Here is a 19,524-nt window from a genome sequence, read left to right on the forward strand (position 1 = left end):
TATCACCATCTTATGATCGTGGTGGGTAACGTATTTACCTAGCTATGTATAACAGATCCAGAACTTTTAGGAAGTTGTCTTCCTTCTGCTATCAGCTGCTGTTAGAGCTGATACAGGGAGAAAGAAAAATAATAATAAAAAAAAAAGACAACAGAGATCTGGGTTGAGGTCAACAGAGCACTGGGGAGATGTAAATCTTGTAAGGCACTCACCTCATTTGCAAGACAAGATGAAGTTCACCAATGCAGAAATGAAATAAATAGAGCGATGTTCTCTTAAAGTGTTCACTATTCAAATGTATTTTTAAGTTCCCTAAACTGAATGGGGAGGGAGAGACATAGTAAAGGCAACTTCACAGACAGTAAGCAGAGAAAATGATCAACAAAGACAAAAAAAAAAGTGGATAGCAAAGGTGGAAAAAGAAAAATACACAAAATAGATTGAAAGATGGCAAATATTCTAATAGTTCTTGCTACAATAGGTAGGGACATTCACAATAATTTCTAAGAAAATTGCAGCTAATAGTGTCAGCATTGTTCTGCAACTTTTCATTAAAAATAAAACTGATTCATCCATTTGTAATTTAGTTTCGACGTGGACAAATTCAAGTATGGTTACTCCTTGTCCAGATGAATCTCTTAACTTGTCAGTTCTTGCTTATCTGATTGTATTCTGAAGGTGTATGCATATTCTTAGGCAGTGTGTAATCTGACTTAAAAGTAAAAGCTGCTTTTTTCTCTCCATAAAAATCATAATTCAGCTTGCTGCAAAGTCCAGTTCTCCCTTTTCTCGATGAAAATAGTAATTATAAAAGAATTCAATTGAAGATAGAAATCCATTGAGACTGAATTTTGGGAGAAGTGGTTAATAAAGCCCACTTAACAGTGACATCTAAGTAGTGTAAGGGCAGGGATAACCTAACTTATCCAAAATACGTTGACAGTTCACCACTGTAAATATTTCGTGATTCAGTGCTGAAATTGAATTAACCAGTAGTTGTTTTTTCAGTTAGACTTCGTGTTATACTGAATTGTTTTTTAAATTTGTAGGGTTCTGCTGCTCGAATGGACCATGAGACAGCCAGTGTTATGAGCTCTAGTAATAACTATTCTGTTCCTCGCAGACTGACAAGTCATCTGGGTACCAAGGTAACCGAAGATTACAAACCACAGGTCGCTAATGCTACATTTTACTAATACAATAATCTCATTGTTTCTGCCAGTAGTACTAATATTAGTTGAATAATCTATCCACCTATAGTAATTTTATGGAGATAAAACTTAATATTTTTCAACCTTTAAAATATATCCACAGAAACCCTCTTATTCTTAACTTATTGATGATCAGTAATAGAGTTACTACAGTAAGGAAAAAGCAATTGCTAGAAATTACTACAGTATTTTAAAACTCTGTGATGTTGATTTATATTCCATGATGAAAACTAACCCTTTTAAAAACTTTTCCAGAGACCAAATTCACAAAACAGATGTGATTGCTAAGAAATTAAATAGACCAGAATTTTTTTAAAAAGTCATGTAAGCCCTTCACAGTAATGTCTGTTTACAATAGAGTGCACTCAAAAGTGTATGTATAGCATAAAAAGAGAGGGGAAAAATGTGTAAATCTGTAACACAATTAAGTTCATGGACCACTGGAGTTTATATTGCCTCTGGAATCAGCAGTAGTGTAGATGGGGTGCTAAGCCCAGTCTTCTGGGAAGCAGGGGCTATTATTAGCTTGGCATAGTATTAACTACTTTGGGCTTTAAATAGGTTGTTATGATAGATTTGCTGCCCGGCATTGTATGCGTGTAGCAAATGAATGTGACATCAGGTAGTTTGTTTACAAGTTTTCAGAGCAAATCATAGAATTCCTAGAAGTTACAGACAAGAGAATAGCCCTGAATGCAGGGAAAGATGCTGAGTGTGGAAGGTTACAGGCAAAGAAATACGCTGAACTTCCTTTGCTGTGGGTAAGAAAAGTTTAGTAGTAATGCATGAGAAGAGAGGAAAGTTGCAGGGATTCTAATTACAGTTATGCATTTACAGATACAGAAAGAGATGTCTCTGCAGTGTGTGCATACAGAGAGAGGGAGAGAGGGAAATACACTTTACGGTTTTTCCTATACTGTGTTTGCCACAACTTGGAGGCCAGATTTTGATGGCTTCGGCTTTATTCTCTGACAGAAACTTTGCCTTCCAAATCAAAATAACTGTGGATTAAAACTGCAACTTGAAACATCTGTCAAAAGGCACACATAAAGCAGATTAAATTCACTCTCTTTTACGAATCCAAGCAGTTTGTTTTAATACTACATATGAATTTTCCCAGACCAAGAATCTCCAAACCGGGATGCTAGACTGTCATAAAACTGGCTACAGGACTATTTTAGTGGATTTTGCATGGAATCATACAGTTTCGTAAATTTGAAGATTTCCCTTGTTCCAGCAATCCTATGGTATTTAGGGAAATACATGTTACCAGACTCTCTGCTTAGTCTACTCACTGCCATTCAATTTTTATGTAACTAGGTATTTGTACTTACCTTCAGACACATTAGAATTGTTTGTGAAGAAACCAGATAAAAGCATTCATTGGTCTAGTAACTAGTGCAAAAATCTAATTAGTAGTAGAAAACTTTGTTTAGCAGTCCAAAGTGCTATTTCTTAGCGTATTTTAAAGAAATTCCCTCTGCTATTTCACAGTTCCCTTTAATAGTTTATTTATGTTGTGCTGTCATTTTGAATGTTGCTGTTTATCTTGGCTTTAGGAGTTTGGATAGAGTTCAGGAGTTTCAGATAGTATCTAAATCACCTTCTACATCATGTTGTTCTACTAATAGTTGACTGCAAGAACCAAATGCATTCCTCATTATAAGGCTACTAGTGAAGAAAACAGGATGGGATAGACAAGCCAAATAGTGCATTGACCACTGATAGTCCAGGGGAACCCTCAAGAATCTGTTTTTTGCTGTGAATTTTTGTTGCTCCAAGTTAAATGTGTAATGCTAGGTTTATATGGCTCTATTTAGTTTTACGAATGCTCGGTACTTACATGATGTGTAGTAAAAGAGCATTTGTTTTCTTTTCTGGTTTTGTCCCTGTAAAGAGTTCCTTTAACTCTTAAGTTTTACTTTTGCTGTAAGTAATCTGGTCTGTATGCAAGTCACTCCTTGTGACAAAAAATGGTTAGTTAATTTGAAAATTTTACATGAAAACTTTATGTAGATGCAACATTGTTTTAGTACAATGTAAATTAAAAATTCATGTAATCACTCTTATCCTGCCTCAAATAATTGTATTTAATGCCATATAGAAAATAATTTCTCACTGAAGAGCATCCATACATGAAAATGTGATTCATACATAATTTTTTGAGATAGAATTACTTTTAAAGATATTTTAACTGTCTCAAACTAAAATATTTTCATTACTATGTTTCATTAATCTCTTTGTACAATGGAAAGTTAGAAGTCTTCACCATTTGACTTTTAGATTAATAGAGCTGCTTACAGTTACCACCCACTTATTCTAGCTATTTAATCACTAAGTGAGATTTATTAAGGTTATAAATGGTGAAGTAGTGATAATATTTAATTATTTCTAAGTAGCACAAATTATTGCAGCATTAAATCAATTGTTTGGGTTTTTTTGCTCGTGTACCATTCAGATTTCATTATAATTTATTTTAATATGTAGTTTTTAAATATAACTATTTTTTAAAATCATTTGATCTGCAGGTGGAAATGGTGTACTCATTGTTATCAATGCTTGGTACTCATGATAAAGATGACATGTCAAGAACATTGCTAGCAATGTCTAGCTCCCAAGACAGCTGCATAGCCATGCGTCAATCTGGATGTCTTCCTCTCCTCATCCAGCTTTTACATGGCAACGATAAAGACTCTGTCTTGTTAGGGAACTCTCGTGGTAGTAAAGAGGCCCGTGCCAGAGCCAGCGCAGCACTACATAACATCATTCACTCCCAGCCTGATGATAAGCGAGGCAGACGGGAAATCCGCGTGCTCCATCTTTTGGAGCAGATTCGTGCTTACTGTGAAACATGTTGGGAATGGCAGGAAGCACATGAACAAGGCATGGACCAAGACAAAAACCCAAGTAGGTTCTTCAAGCTGTATAAATTTTGAAAACCAATGAATTAACAAAAAATACAATATAATCTGAAATCATGTTGAATGTATGTAAGATTTCTTGTATATATATATGGGTAGCTGCAAATAAATGCATGAGGGTGTATGTACAAATACACTTTTTGAGTTAAGGTAGTGTTAGGAAGTAGTACCTATTACAAATATGATGCCCTATTTATAAACCTGTTCTTTCAAATCATAAGGCTTCTGTATGCTTTCCAGATAAAAACTCTATAGTGTTTTATATATATGATCTGTAAATTAAAAGTAAATTTCAACTCATTCCTGTTTTACATTTTGATGAATAATGAAGGATACTTAAATAATCCCAAATCGTTCTATCGCAAGATACACACTTCATGTAGGAGAGAGGTACAGACCACAAATTAAATAATCTCAATCTAGCCAATATAATATAAACTATAATGTACATGAGAAATATTTCAATATTAAAATACCAGAGATGTAGCAATGTAAATGAAATAGGAATTTTCTTGGGGGGCAGTTACAAAAAAGATTTAATCTGCATAATTTAACTGCTTTTTTGAATTGATGGCATTTTGTAAATACAGGTTGTAGGTGTCTCATGGAAGTACCACTGAAATCAGTGGGCTGAATCATAGGTTTTGGAGTTTACTGCTACAACCATTTCACAAAAGTTGGGCTCTGAACAACATGTACCAATACAATTTATGTGTTAGCTAGTATCTAGCTCATGAAATTATGAATTTTAAAACTACGAAGCAAAGGGGTTTAATTAAACATTCTTAAGGACTTAACACCCAAAGAAACAGCTTCACTTTAGGTGTTGTATTATCTAATGCCACTATAATATTTATTGTTACTGATTTCTTTCAGAGATTTTTATTTTTCAAGAGTAATAAGATAATTGGTACCAGAAGTTATATTTCTAATTTAATACATACATTAATGATTCTCCTTAGTTTCTTTTTCAGCATCAAGTATATTTCTAGTACTTGTATGTCATCTTGGTTTTATGTAGATTTATTCAGGCATCTGTGTATACAGATGTAGTAGTAATATTCTGAAGTAACTGTCTATTCTTGGATAAATAGGAAGATAAGAACCCTGAACAAAATTGCTATTGATTTATCTTAAATTTAGTTTCTCTTTGAAAATCTTTATACAAAGCTATACACCTAGGAAATACTAATTGTTACCTATATCTGGATCAGTGCCTGCTCCAGTTGATCATCAGATCTGTCCTGCTGTGTGTGTTTTGATGAAACTTTCATTTGATGAAGAACATAGGCATGCAATGAATGAGCTCGGTAAGACCAAATGTATTCCTCTGACTTCCTCTGAAACACTTCCTGGAAACGCTGACATTCTGTATTTGTATACCTCGAAGGATATGTGGCATTGTTTTACCACTGGATTAAACAGATCATCAGTTCATTTGTGTCAGATGTTGATCTCTAAGTGATTAATGCAGTTTAAATTAACTATACCATTTCCCATCGGACAGGTTATTATGAAAGTTACTCTTTTATTTGGCATGAACTCTAAATTGTGGAAGAGTATATAATCATAGAAGTATTTGTGATTTTCAGAAGCATCGGACTTGCAGTGAAGGCTGCTTTCCAGAGTTTTTTTTGTTGTGAGTAGGCTGCTGTTCAGCAGCCTGAACTTCTTTGTCCATACTCAGTTCTGTGCAGGCAGGTTTTCTTTGCTGCTTCTGTGTAAAAATACGTTAAGTACTTTTTCCTCAGAAAATAATATTCAGTAATAATAATTAATAAATCAATACTTGTCAGATTTAATAAATAGCCTTTTATGTAACTGTTATGATTTCATTGGTCATGATTTTGGCTGGGTAGAATTAAAATGAGTGTTTTTCTTACTTCTGCATAAATGTTTCTCTTCCCACTTCACTCCATTTCCTCCAAAATCTCAATATGATAACACAGCGTTTCAGCCAGTGCTAAGCATAGAATTTGAGATCTACAGTCATTATGTAATGGCTTGTTTTACTTTCAGAACCTTCTGGTTTTTTAGATGTTTGAGATTTGTTATATATGTAGAAATGCAGTTTGTTCCTTGGTGTATATATAAGCTGTATTCTTGATATTAGGATTGAAATTTGTTACTATTTCTATTATTTGTTTTTAAAGGAGGTTTGCAGGCCATTGCTGAACTGTTGCAAGTGGATTGTGAAATGTATGGACTTACAAATGACCACTATAGTGTTACATTAAGGAGATATGCTGGAATGGCTCTGACAAACTTGACTTTTGGGGATGTGGCAAACAAGGTAAGAATAGAATTTCAAACATATTGTAATTTCAGTTGATAGCTATGTTTGAATTGTAACACTCAGACAGGTGATGAAATCTTGAGGATAGGATATTCAATTTGGGCTCAGGAGAGTAAAACAAAATGCCATTCCATCCTGTTCCTCACTGAGGGTACCACAGACGGGAATGTTATATCAGACAATTATAGTATCGACTGTCACATTAAATCAAGTCACTTCTAATTTGTCACTGTAAGTAGGGATTTTACCAATTGACTTTAATTTTTTTTTTAAGCAATACATATGATCTTTTGGTAATGTATAACACATAATGATTATGGACCAACAGTTATGGACAGTGACTGATTTTTCTGAGAATGTTGAACTAAAACTGTTAATTGAGCCAAATTTTGTTTAGTTGTCACTTAATACTATTACTGTCCAAAAGGATTTTGCAAACCTCCTCAAGCTGGAGCTCGATCTTAAACATTTATTGAATATCTAGCTCATTATGGGCACTACTTCAAAGAATTACAAGAATTAGTTCGTTTTAGTTTTAAATACTCATCTTTTTTAGTATTTTGTATGTTTGAAATGAAAAGTGTAATTGTGAGACTCTATAGACAGCAGGTAAAAACACATTGCCAGCTTACAGATAATTGTCCAGTATATTACCCAGCATATGTTAAAGAAGGCTTCTCAACTAGTACTGTTCCAGATCTGGTCCTAGACCTGTTGAAAAAATAAAAGTAAAATTTAGCACAATTTTACCACTTATGGATTTCCCAGTACAGAAACTGTTAGGCTTAAGTTTTTAATCGTTGTGGACCAAACATTTGTTGTTGGAAACATGTATTACAAAGCTTTTTTTTGAACTTCACAAATGATCAGCTTAAAATATCGAAGTACTGTGCACAAGCAAGCCACCTAATCTGTGATTTAGAACTATTTCTTTTCTATTTTCTTCTGATTTTTATCAGGCTACATTGTGTTCTATGAAGGGCTGCATGAGAGCTCTTGTAGCCCAATTGAAGTCTGAAAGTGAAGACTTACAGCAGGTAATGTCCTTACTAGGTGAAATATTTCTTGGCCGTTTCCATTATTTTGCTTTGCTTCAATTTTATTGTATTATGTGAAGATACTGTATTTCTGCTCTCCTTTCTTAATATTTACTTCCCTTCTACTGATTTGCTCTTGACATCAGGTATTTTTATACTTGAATTCTGTCTTTGCATTAAGTTCCTAGGGTGCTGCCTTCTCTATTTTTTCAGTTACTGTGTCTTTGAAATGTGCTGCATTTATCCCAGCCTGACTTTTGTTTTGTAATTGTTGTTCTTTTCTTGTGTTATCTCATTAACTTTGATGCAAAGTTAGTACCTATATTAATTCTGTGAATCGTGAAGTACAACTTTCTTGTAGTAAAAGTGGTAAGCTGTGGATCATACTGTTTTCTCACCAAAACACATAAAATACATGGGCTGTAAAGCTCCTTTTATGACCCTCGTCTGTTGGTGGAAATACAATTTTCAAGAAAAGTTTGAGCGATCCTAAATTCTCCAATTTAGCTTACTTAACGATACCGTTAGCAGACTGGGGGTTAATGCATTATTGTGGCTCCTCTACAGTAACAGAAAGTTAATAATAGGGGAACAGTAGTAGAGGAAGCTCTGCTTCAAAAAAAAAATCTGCATCTGACTTGACAAGGTTGTACTTTTAGTACGTACATACCTGCTCTCCACAGCAGCACCTCCTGGAGAAACTGCCAAAGCATGAGCAAAGTGTTTGGTGTGACACTTGAGTGTCTCTTCCAATTGATCCTGCGCTGTAGAGGAAAATATCTTGAAAATAAACAGTATTTATGAAGTGTGCAGGGTGATCCTCAGAGCTGAGAACGTAGAACTGTTCTTCATTGTTTGGGAACTTGTTTAAAATTACTAAATATGAAATTATTTTTGTTTAATATCGTAAGCAATAATATATATTCCTTATGTAATCATAGGTTGGAAGAGACCTTTGAGATCATCAAGTCCAATCATCAACCTGATTTACTGGGTCCCATCGCTAAACTGTCCCTTAGTGCCACCTCCACACATACCTTAAATACCTCCAGGGATGGGAAGTCCACCACTTCCTGGGCAGCCCTGTCCAGTGCGTGACTGCCCTCTTTGTGAAGAAATTCTTCCTTATGTACAATCTAAACCTCCCCTAGCACAAATGAGACTGTTATATATGCTTGCTTATACGTACATATATAAACTACACCTGTTTATATGCATATACGTATATTCTTTTTCTTTCTTGGTTTGCAGGTCATTGCAAGTGTGTTGAGGAACTTGTCCTGGCGAGCAGATGTAAACAGTAAAAAGACACTACGTGAAGTTGGGAGTGTGAAAGCACTGATGGAATGTGCTTTAGAAGTTAAGAAGGTATAATGTATAAATAACTAAAAGATAAATTTCTGAGGTGTTCTGTTTATTTTATACAAAATAAAAGTATGGTCCTTCTTGATATAAGTAGTAGGTCAAATACTGGGGGTGTTTTAGGTAACTTCAGAATTAAAGTTACTTAAAGCAATTGGAATTGCTAAACAGAATTGCTTTGAGTTAATGGGGTAGCAGATCACAACGTATCAATGTCACCTCAAAACTAATGGTATATAATTTTATTTATGAGGGTTGACAGCTTTTGCTCTTCAGTTTCATGAGCTGTGCTGTTCTAACAGGCACTGTTTATAATTTTGCAATTCAGTGGAACCTCTTCTGATTTAGTGAATAGGTAACTTCCACTTCTGCTGTTTTCTGGATATATTCTTTGTATAATTCCTGTCATCATACAGAACTATATTCCATCCCAGAGTCCTCTGCCAGCTAATCTTCAAACCATTTTTACCATTATGGCAACTAACAAATATTGTGGTTCATAATTCCAAAATTTTCTGGCAAGCAATAGCAAATCCATAGCTGATGGAAAGAGAGAAGCAAAGAAAATTATTGGTGTGTGCAGTGCTATATGCCTCTAGCTTACCAGCTCAGAAATCAGAAATTGGAACATAATTAAATCACAAATTATGAGTGTTTCGAGGAAAACTAGAGGAATAGGGAGGCATGTGTAGGAAAACAAAAAACAAAATACTGGGTGTTTACCATACAACACTTGAGATTTCATCCAAGCAAAAATCAAATTCTGCAGTTAACTGGGAAAAAAATACCCCATGATCAGTGAATTTTGTTTCTTTGCAAATGTAGGTTAGAATCAGTGAGGCAGTTTTTATCTCTGGGCTGTATTTTCAGACTGTGCAGGTTCAACAGGAATTACTATTTCAGTTTATTCTTGGTTCATCGTTGCATCGGTGGGAACTGGAAAAACAGATTTGTGACAGACTTCTGGAAGCTAACTTAAGTATTTCTGAGGGATTGTGTTCAATAGTTGGAAACTTTTCTAATTCTATCACTTTATTTTCCTAGGAATCAACCCTAAAAAGCGTTTTGAGTGCCTTATGGAATTTGTCAGCACATTGTACTGAGAACAAAGCTGATATATGTGCTGTCGATGGTGCTCTTGCATTTCTAGTTGGCACACTCACATACCGGAGCCAAACAAACACTCTAGCCATCATAGAAAGTGGAGGAGGGATATTAAGAAATGTTTCTAGCTTAATTGCAACTAATGAGGACCACAGGTAGGTATACATTTTCAGACAATTTACAGTATAATGGTACCAAAAGCATGTTTGTATGTTGAGTCTTAATAGGAATGCATGTATGAAGTACAGTAATCAAATACAATAATTTGTAATGAATTTGATAAGGCAAGTATTCCACTCAGATAACAGGAATATGCAGTAATATCAATATCTGTTGCTTGTAAATAATGAATGGTACTAGAAACTTTTCCAGGAAAGAGAAAATTGCTAAGTTATAAAGGAAACCACCTGGAATGGAAAAATATTTAATAAAGGGATTGTAGGGTGGGAACAAGTGATTCATATCTGTATTAGTATTTGATCAGTTGGATTTGGATGGATTCCATATGAATAGAGGAAAAATAAGACAAATTTGCACTAGATACTTCATCATTTCAAAGGACTAAACTCACCTGTAGCATAGTAGGTTTTTGTTTTGTTTCTGATTCATTTGAAATGCCACTTACTGATTTTTTGTTTTCAATTATTCAACACCAGGCAAATCTTAAGAGAGAACAGCTGCTTACAAACCTTGTTACAACACTTGAAGTCACACAGTTTGACAATAGTCAGTAATGCATGTGGGACCCTGTGGAATCTTTCTGCACGAAATGCAAAGGATCAGGAGGCACTGTGGGACATGGGAGCAGTCAGCATGCTCAAAAATCTCATTCACTCAAAACACAAGATGATAGCAATGGGCAGCGCTGCAGCTCTAAGAAACCTCATGGCAAACAGGCCAGCAAAGTATAAGGATGCTAATATTATGTCTCCAGGATCAAGCTTACCATCTCTTCATGTTAGAAAACAAAAGGCACTGGAAGCAGAATTAGATGCTCAGCATTTATCAGAGACTTTTGACAATATTGATAATTTAAGCCCAAAGGCATCTCACCGTAATAAGCAGAGACATAAGCAGAACATATACAGCGAGTATGTTTTGGATTCTAGTCGTCATGATGATGCGATTTGCAGATCAGAGAGTTTTAATACTGGTAATATGACTGTACTTTCACCATATTTAAATACTACAGTATTGCCTGGCTCCTCTTCTTCCAGTAGAGGAAACATAGAAAATTGTCGATCTGAGAAAGACAGAAGTCTTGACAGGGATCGAGTAGTAGGTTTAAATACCTACCATCCGGGTACAGAGAACACTGGGAACTCCTCTAAGAGAATAGGAATGCAAATTTCTACTGCTGCAGCTCAAATTGCCAAAGTTATGGAAGAAGTGACAAGCATGCATATTCCACAAGAAGACAGAAGTTCTAGTTCCACTTCTGAAATGCACTGTTTGACAGAAGACAGAAATGCCCCGAGGAGAGCAGCCAGTGCCCTTACTCACTCAAGTACATACTTCCCTAAATCTGAGAATTCAAGCAGGACATGTCCTGTGCCTTACACAAAAATGGAATACAAGAGAGCTTCAAATGATAGCTTAAATAGTGTAAGCAGCAGTGATGGCTATGGTAAAAGAGGCCAAATGAAACCTTCCATTGAATCTTACTCTGAAGATGATGAAAGTAAATTTTGTAGTTATGGTCAATATCCAGCTGACTTGGCACATAAGATACATAGTGCAAATCACATGGATGACAATGATGGAGAGCTAGACACTCCTATTAACTATAGTCTTAAGTATTCAGACGAACAGTTAAATTCTGGGAGGCAGAGCCCCTCTCAGAATGAAAGATGGGCAAGGCCTAAGCATATAATAGATGATGAAATGAAACAGAATGAACAAAGGCAGTCAAGGAGCCAAAGTGCAGCCTACCCAGTGTACACTGAGAGTGGAGATGATAAACATATGAAATATCAGTCACCTTTTGGACAGCAAGATTGTGTTTCTTCATTTAGATCAAGAGCATCTAATGGTTCAGATCAGAACAGAGTAGGCTCGACTCTTGGAATGAATCAGAAAGTAAACCAGTCCTTGCGCCAGGTTGATGATTATGATGATGATAAGCCAACCAACTACAGTGAACGTTACTCTGAGGAGGAACAACATGAAGAGGAAGACAGACCAACCAATTATAGTATAAAGTACAGTGAAGAGGAACATCATGTCGATCAGCCGATCGATTATAGTCTAAAATACTCAACAGAAGTTCCTCCCTCTTCTCAGAAGCCATCTTTTACTTTTTCAAAGACTTCTTCAGTGCAAAGCACTAAAACTGACCGTATTTCCTCAAGCACTGGGAACGCGTCAGCCCCCTCAGCTGTTTCAAAGAGACAGAATCAGCTCCACCCAAGTTCTGCACAGAGCAGAGGTCAGGCTCAAAAGACTGCCTCCTGTAAGACTCCCTCTATTAATCAGGAAACTATACAAACTTATTGTGTGGAAGATACACCAATATGTTTTTCAAGGTGTAGCTCTCTGTCATCTTTGTCATCAGCTGAAGATGAAATAGGACGTGATCAATCCACACGTGTGACAGATGCTAATAATACACTACAGATAGCAGAATTGAAGGAAAACAGTGGGGCTCTATCTGCAGAAGCCTCAGTAAGTGAAATCACATCAACATCACAACATATCAGAACAAAATCCAGTAGACTGCCAACTTCTAGTTTATCTCCTTCTGATTCCTCTAGACATAAAGCTGTTGAATTTTCTTCAGGTGCCAAATCTCCCTCAAAGAGTGGTGCACAAACCCCTAAAAGCCCACCAGAACATTATGTGCAGGAAACTCCTCTCATGTTCAGCAGATGTACTTCTGTAAGTTCCCTGGATAGTTTTGAAAGCCGTTCAATTGCTAGTTCAGTTCAAAGTGAGCCTTGCAGTGGAATGGTAAGTGGCATTATAAGTCCGAGTGATCTTCCGGACAGCCCAGGACAAACAATGCCTCCAAGCAGAAGTAAAACTCCACCTCCTTCTCAAGGCGTTCAGGTAAAAAGAGATGTAGCTAAAGGTAAAGTACCTAGTGCAGAAAAGAGAGAGCCTGGTCCTAGACAGGCAGCTGTAAATGCAGCTGTTCAGAGAGTTCAGGTGCTGCCAGATGCTGATACACTATTACATTTTGCCACAGAAAGTACACCAGATGGGTTTTCTTGCTCTTCTAGCCTCAGTGCTCTGAGTCTTGATGAGCCATTTATACAGAAAGATGTCGAGTTAAGAATAATGCCTCCCGTACATGAAAATGAACATGGAAATGAAGCAGAACCTGAAGAGTCAGATAATACAAAGGATAACCAAGAGAAGAAAGCAGAGAAACCTTCTGAAGCAGAAAAAGACATTCTGGATGATTCTGATGATGATGATATTGAAATACTGGAAGAATGCATTATTTCTGCAATGCCAACGAAGTCTTCACGTAAAGCCAAAAAGCCTTCTCAAGCATCTGCTCCAAAAATACCTCCTCCTGTAGCCAGAAAGCCCAGCCAGCTGCCAGTTTACAAACTTATGCCTTCACAGAGCAGACTGCAATCCCAAAAGCATGTTAGTTTTACACCAGGTGATGATATGCCGCGGGTATATTGCGTTGAGGGTACACCAATAAATTTTTCAACAGCTACATCTTTAAGTGATCTTACAATAGAATCACCACCAAATGAGTTGGCCAATGTAGACAGCGTGGGTACAGGGGCAGAGTCAGGGGAATTTGAAAAGAGAGACACCATTCCTACAGAAGGTAGGAGTACAGATGACTCTCAGAGAGCAAAAACTGTGACTGCCCCAGGACTGGATGATGACAAAACAGAAGAGGGTGATATCCTGGCTGAGTGCATTAACTCAGCTATGCCAAAAGGAAAAAGTCACAAACCTTTTAGAGTGAAGAAAATAATGGATCAAATTCAACAAGCATCTGCATCTTTAAGTAACAAAAACCAATCAGAAGGTGAAAAGAAGAAGTCAACATCACCTGTAAAGCCTGTTCCCCAAAACAATGAATACAGAGCACGTGTAAGAAAAAACACAGAGCCTAAAAACAATATTAATAATGAAAGAAGCTATTCAGAGAACAGAGACCTAAAGAAACAGAATATTAAAAATAATTCAAGAGATTTTAATGACAAACTTCCAAATAATGAAGAGCGTGTAAGAGGAAACTTTGCATTTGATTCACCTCATCATTACACGCCTATTGAGGGAACTCCATATTGTTTTTCAAGGAATGATTCCCTAAGTTCTTTAGACTTTGATGATGATGATGTTGATCTTTCAAGGGAAAAGGCAGAATTAAGAAAAGGAAAAGAAGCAAAAGAAATAGAAGCTAAAGACTGCACTAATACAGAACAGTCTTCAAATCAGCAACCAACTAACAGGACACAAGTTTGTCAAAAACACCCAACAAGCAGAAGCCAGCCTAAAACTTTCTGTCAGTCAACTAAAGATATTCCAGACAGAGGGGCAGCTACAGATGAGAAAATGCAGAATTTTGCTATCGAAAACACACCTGTTTGTTTTTCTCGCAATTCATCTCTTAGTTCCCTTAGTGATATTGATCAAGAAAACAACAACAACAAAGAAGGAGAACCTGCAAAGCGAACTGAGGCTCCTGATTCACAGATGGAATCAAACAGACCACAGACTTCTGGTTATGCACCCAAATCGTTTCATGTTGAAGATACACCTGTATGTTTCTCTAGAAACAGCTCTCTGAGTTCTCTTAGTATTGACTCAGAAGATGATCTTTTGCAGGAATGCATTAGTTCTGCCATGCCTAAAAAGAAAAAACCATCAAGAATAAAGAGTGAAAGTGAAAAAAATAATTCCAGAAATGTAGGTGGTATATTGGCAGAAGATTTGACACTGGATTTGAGAGAGATACAGAGGCCAGATTCAGAACATGGTTTCTCACCTGATTCAGAGAACTTTGACTGGAAAGCAATACAGGAAGGTGCAAACTCTATAGTTAGTAGTTTGCATCAAGCTGCAGCTGCTGCATCACTGTCTAGACAAGCTTCATCAGACTCTGATTCTATCCTTTCATTAAAATCTGGTATTTCCCTTGGGTCACCATTTCATCTTACTCCAGACCAAGAAGAAAAACCTTTTACTAGTAATAAAGGTCCACGAATTCTTAAGCCAGGAGAGAAAAGTACACTGGAGTCTAAAAAAGCAGAAGCTGAAAATAAGGGAATCAAAGGAGGGAAAAAAGTATATAAAAGCATGATTACAGGAAAAGCTCGCTCCAATTCAGAAGTTTCAAGCCAGTTAAAGCAACCCCAACAAACAAGCGTGCCTTCAATTTCACGTGGTAGGACAATGATTCATATTCCAGGAGTTCGAAATAGTTCTTCAAGTACTAGTCCTGTTTCCAAAAAAGGTGCCCCACTCAAAAACACAAATTCCAAGAGTCCCAGTGAAGGCCAAAGTTCAGCTAGTTCTCCAAGAGGCGTAAAGTCATCGGGAAAACCTGAGCCAGCTCCTGTAACTAGGCAACTTTCAGGGATGAACCAGGGTGGATCAAGTAAAGGACCTTCTAGATCAGGATCTAGAGACTCTACTCCTTCTAGACCTCAACAGCAGCCATTAAGTCGGCCTCTGCAATCTCCAGGCCGAAACTCAATTTCCCCTGGAAGAAATGGTATAAGTCCTCCAAATAAACTGTCTCAGTTGCCAAGGACATCATCTCCTAGCACAGCTTCAACTAAATCATCAAGTTCAGGTAGGATGTCATACACGTCACCAGGAAGGCAGATGAGCCAGCAAAACCTTACAAAGCAAACTGCCTTACCGAAGAGTACCAGTAGCATTCCAAGAAGTGAGTCTGCTTCAAAAGGGTTAAACCAAATTCTCAGTAGTGGTGGATCAAACAAAAAGACTGACCTATCCAGAATGTCATCCACAAAATCTAGCGGAAGTGAATCTGACAGATCTGAGAGACCTGTCCTTGTTCGCCAGTCAACTTTTATTAAAGAAGCTCCAAGTCCAACTCTAAGACGCAAATTGGAAGAGTCTGCTTCATTTGAATCTCTGTCTCCTTCCAGGCCAGATTCTCCCACAAGGTCCCAACTACAGACCCCAGTTCTAAGTCCTTCTCTTCCTGATATGTCTTTGTCCTCTCATTCAACTGCCCAGACCAGTGGTTGGCGAAAATTACCCCCTAATCTGAGCCCTTCTGTAGAATATGATGGGAGACCAGCAAAACGTCATGATATAGCTCGTTCTCACTCTGAAAGTCCATCTAGATTGCCAGTCAATAGATCAGGAACATGGAAACGTGAACATAGTAAGCATTCGTCGTCGCTTCCTCGTGTAAGCACTTGGCGAAGAACTGGAAGTTCTTCCTCAATTCTGTCAGCTTCTTCAGAATCCAGTGAGAAGGCAAAAAGTGAAGATGAAAAGCAGCACGGAAGTTCTTTTTCTGGACACAAGCAAAGTAAAGAAAGCCAAGCACCAGCAAAAGGTACTTGGAGAAAAATAAAAGAAAATGAAATTCCCCAGATAATGAATGATCCTCAGCATTCTTCCTCGGGTGCCACAAATAGCTCTGATTCCAAAACCCTGATCTATCAGATGGCACCAGCTGTCTCTAAGACAGAGGATGTGTGGGTGAGGATTGAGGACTGCCCAATTAACAATCCTCGATCTGGAAGGTCCCCAACTGGAAATACTCCCCCTGTTATTGACAGTGTTTCAGAGAAAGGGGGCGTAAATGGCAAAGATTTTAAAGAGATTCAAGAAAAACAAAATCCAGGGAATGGAAGTGTTCCTGTTCGTACCATTGGTTTAGAAAACCGTCTGAACTCTTTCTTTCAGATAGACAGTCCAGACAAGAAAGGCACTGAAACAAAACCTCTGCAGACTAATCCTGCTCCTGCACCAGAAAATAATGAAAGTACTGTGAGCGAGCGTACACCATTCAGTTCCAGTAGTTCAAGCAAACACAGCTCCCCCATCGGTGCTGTTGCCGCAAGAGTTACTCCTTTCAACTACAATCCGAGCCGTAGGAAGAGTAGTGTGGACAATAGTTCTGCTCGGCCATCACAGATACCGACACCAGTAAACAACAGCACAAAGAAACGTGACTCAAAATCTGAAAATACAGACTCTGGTGGAACTCAGAGTCCTAAGCGTCACTCTGGCTCTTACCTGGTGACTTCTGTTTAAATACATCAAAAAATAAAACTGATGTATTACATATAGCAGCTACTTAGAACTTTTGTTTCGAATGAAACTTAAGAAAAATGGGGATTGCTTTTTTTGTTGTTTTTATTTTTTGTAAATAGGTTTGATTCTTGTTAGAGAGTCCTTGTTCTGGAAGCCATATTTGATAGTATACTTTGTCTTCACTGGTAATATTTTGGAGGAATATCTGATTGACAGTTTGAAATAAAATTGCTAATGCAAGTATATTTGTACAGTATGTTTAACATGTATTTAATTAGCTTCCCATCCCATAATCTTTAAATATGGCTTGTCTTGAAATCATGGAACATTGCAGGTAGAAATGATACAGTGTACTGCTTTACCAATCATTTCTAGATTGCAGACTGACTAAACTACATCAGGGAAGAATTGGTATTATTTATGCAAAAAAGTATACTCAGTTTTAGTACTTGTGAGTCCATCTAAACCAATAATTAATCATGTGGCTGTGAAATTCACAGTAATATGGTTTCTGCTGAACAAGCATTCCCAGCCTGCTTTTCTGCATGAATGGAACTGATGTTTATTTTCTGAAGTAATGATAACATTTCTGTGGTCACATAACGTGCATAGATAGTTATGGTGTAACAATTTACACTTCCTTTGTGCTCTGAAAAAAAAATAAAAATAAAAAAAAGAAAACTGTGTAACTGTAAAACCTTGAACAAAATTATTTTACCTGATCTAGATTTTATCTTAAAGTAGGTAGAATTTTTTTGCTATGCTGTAACTTGTTGTATATTCTGGTATTTGAGGTGAGATGGCTGCTCTTTTATTAATGAGAATAAGGGGATGTTTCAACAGAGACTAAAATGAACATTTCAGAATAAATTATTACTATATGTAAATTGTGTGTGTTACTTCTGCATTACATAAAAATACAGGACTTTATTTTGAGATGTCACATTATAATATGTTGTATAATGCACTCACATTTGTGGCCTGATCCAGCAAAACCTTGTACCTCCGGTGTTACTTGTTCTTCTTTATCACTGACAAATAGCTGTTGCAGGATGCTTAACAGTTGCAAGATCAGGCCCTAGGTCTTCTGTAATATAATTATAGTTGAGACAGTTTCACCTATCTCAGGTGCATAACAAGGCTAAAGGCAGGGTATTTCCAGAAGCCAAACAGGATAATTGTTTTCATCACTGCGAGCCTGAAATAATATTGTATGTATAAGAATAATATTTATAAAGCAATTTTTTAAAAATTTGGGGATATAATGTAGAATGTGAAATAGTGACTATAAGATGAAATTTTAATTCTGTTTGAAATCTTCATCCATTTTTATTTGTTTTTAAAATTATAAAGGGAAACAAAGCAAGAATCCCATGACAAGAAATTTGCTTTTGTAGGGAAAAAACAATTCTGAACACAAACCAGGACATTTGCTGCCTCAAGCCTTTTTGATGCAAATACGGTTTGTGCTAGAACAATGCTGAAAAGACAGATTTGTGCTTTAAATATATATATATATAGTTTGAATTTAGATAAGAATTGGTTTAAAGTAGGAACACAAGATAACAAAACATTAACCATTCTGCGCATGACTGAACAAACCATGAAATGGTATGTCAGTTTTGTGGTATCTCAGCTGGACTATTCTAAAGTTAGCATTCTAAATAATTCAGGATTCAAGATGCCCTGATTTCAGGAAGCCCTGAAATAGAGAAGTTTACCTTTATCTTTATATGGTAGCTTTAACACAGTTGCAGAGTACATCATATCTGTGGCTTTGTACTTACCTGATATTGAAATGAATCAGTTTTGTTTAAAATTCATCATAAGACTTGCATTGTTTATGAACAGAGTTGAGATACTATCAGCAGACAGCAGTCAAATATGGTTAAATTTAAAGCCAATACCAAAAGTACCTTTTTGGAATAAGTGGCATCTTATTTGATATTTTGTTCTTTGCCTCTTGACAAATTTGCTTAAAGACATACTATATTTCTACACCACGTGGTGAATCTGTTAACAAACAGTGCTTCTCCTATTAGCATTTGTAATATTTTGCATATAGTATCTTCATGAGACTTTTCATGTTAGTATTACTGTTCTTTAAAGACGAAATAGAGACAAAGATTATGTGGTTTTTTTGAAGTCGGGATTTGCTGTTGGAGTAGGATGCAGAACTCCATCCTTGTATTTAAAATGGAAGACCATAAACAATGTAATACTTCTTTGTGCTGGGCTTTTAACCACTAATGAGAAGGTATACCATGTAATCCAGGATAGTCTGTTAGCACCAGCTTTACACCTACATCCTCTTGGTCTAAGAATTTAAAGGTAAACTCAATCCCTATATAGAAATATTGATTTCAGCTTTATAACTG

The 19,524-nt window shown here is 36.6% G+C and overlaps 1 protein-coding gene across 4 annotated transcripts in view; it reads left to right on the forward strand.

The window, feature by feature from the left end:
• Positions 1-18,033, forward strand: part of APC (APC regulator of WNT signaling pathway) — a 90,626-nt gene extending 72,593 nt beyond the window's left edge. For 2 of the 4 annotated variants that reach the window (XM_083818929.1, XM_083818930.1), the window contains exons 9-16: positions 1,050-1,148; positions 3,740-4,118; positions 5,347-5,442; positions 6,286-6,425; positions 7,388-7,465; positions 8,717-8,833; positions 9,872-10,086; positions 10,588-18,033. In XM_083818929.1, the coding sequence (XP_083675055.1) occupies positions 1,050-1,148; positions 3,740-4,118; positions 5,347-5,442; positions 6,286-6,425; positions 7,388-7,465; positions 8,717-8,833; positions 9,872-10,086; positions 10,588-17,146 (7,683 nt within the window). In that variant the 3' untranslated portion in view covers positions 17,147-18,033. Of the gene's footprint in view, positions 1-1,049; positions 1,173-3,739; positions 4,119-5,346; positions 5,443-6,285; positions 6,426-7,387; positions 7,466-8,716; positions 8,834-9,871; positions 10,087-10,587 lie in introns of all 4 variants that reach the window. The other 2 variants (XM_083818927.1, XM_083818928.1) reach the window with 1 other exon arrangement.
• The last annotated feature ends 1,491 nt before the right edge of the window (positions 18,034-19,524 follow it).

Source organism: Anser anser (assembly GCF_964211835.1).
Source record: "Anser anser genome assembly, chromosome: Z".
Lineage (NCBI taxonomy): Eukaryota > Metazoa > Chordata > Aves > Anseriformes > Anatidae > Anser > Anser anser.